The sequence below is a fragment of the Vittaforma corneae genome (genome assembly GCF_000231115.1).
Source record: "Vittaforma corneae ATCC 50505 unplaced genomic scaffold supercont1.87, whole genome shotgun sequence".
NCBI lineage: Eukaryota > Fungi > Microsporidia > Nosematidae > Vittaforma > Vittaforma corneae.
The window spans coordinates 1-1,088 of NW_006889920.1; the positions used below are offsets into that span (position 1 = coordinate 1).

Here is a 1,088-nt window from a genome sequence, read left to right on the forward strand (position 1 = left end):
GGCATCCCTTTACCTCAAATGGAATATCCAGCACTATTTCGGGCGGCAGATCCTCTCTTCTCATCCATTTCGGTGCTTGAACTATGTCGAATGTGCTGCTCTGTCCATCCTCCTCGCATCTTCCGTCCATTTTACGGTAAATTTTTGCGTAGCAGCAAAAGCACGTGGTGACCCTCACAAGATACGCTCAACTCATGTGGCAAAGGACCATGCGCATATGTCAAGTCTGCTTACAATCCCTAACAACAATCCTTTAATGACAAATTAAATATATTTAAATCCAAGTCTCCAGCCATGAAAGACACGACACAACCTTGGCAACCACCCCAGGAAGCCAGAAACGTTTAGCAGAATATCTCCGATAGTAGGAAATGTTCGCCCTTCTTCACCACAATCCCAGAATACACCATGCTCTTCAGTGTTCTGTGGACACTCTCCGCCGCGCCATTCACCGTTTCAATCTCGTGTATTGTTTTTTTCCCACCTTTTAATAGTCCGAATATCTTGTGTGAAATGGTAGCTTTGCTTTTATACAGCTCACTGTTCTCTAAGCTAGACCTTATGGCCTCGAAGATCCTGGGTCTAAAGCTCAGCTCCACCCCTCTTGCAATTGACCCATCATCCACGTACCTCTCGATCATCCTGTCTAGTTGGCTTTCAGCAGCTGGCGCATTTTTGGCCCCAAATGCATCTACAATCTCTTTTGGAGGCTCCCTGTCTCTAGTCGGAGACTCTCCGTCAACAACCTTAATCTCCAAATTTCTGAAGAGTCTCATTTTGAATATAAATTGCTCCAAGTTTTTCACCACAAAGTGTGCATCCATCCCTGCCAAGTATAGCTGCTTAAATATCCTTATTGTCACCTTGCCGTCGACGAACACGAGCTGTATGGGCTCTGAAAGATCGACATCCCTCTCCTTTGCATCATCCGAAACGACTGTTTTGTCTGGCAGAATCGTGTGCGATACAAAAATTTTCATAAGGGAGATAAAAGTGGTCCTGAATAGTGCTCTCATAAGATGCGCTCGTTCGCGTTCAAGCTCTATCTGGCAGTGCAACAAGATGGCGGCTACAGAAGTGGTAAAGCC

General features: G+C 45.6%; 1 protein-coding gene across 1 annotated transcript; it reads right to left on the reverse strand.

Moving 5' to 3' along the window:
• Positions 1–344: 344 nt before the first annotated feature.
• Positions 345–1,088, reverse strand: VICG_02164 (uncharacterized protein; the record flags this gene model as incomplete). Its single annotated transcript, XM_007605547.1, has 1 exon — positions 345–1,088. A coding segment is annotated over one exon (744 nt), but the record flags the coding sequence as incomplete, so codon positions are not given.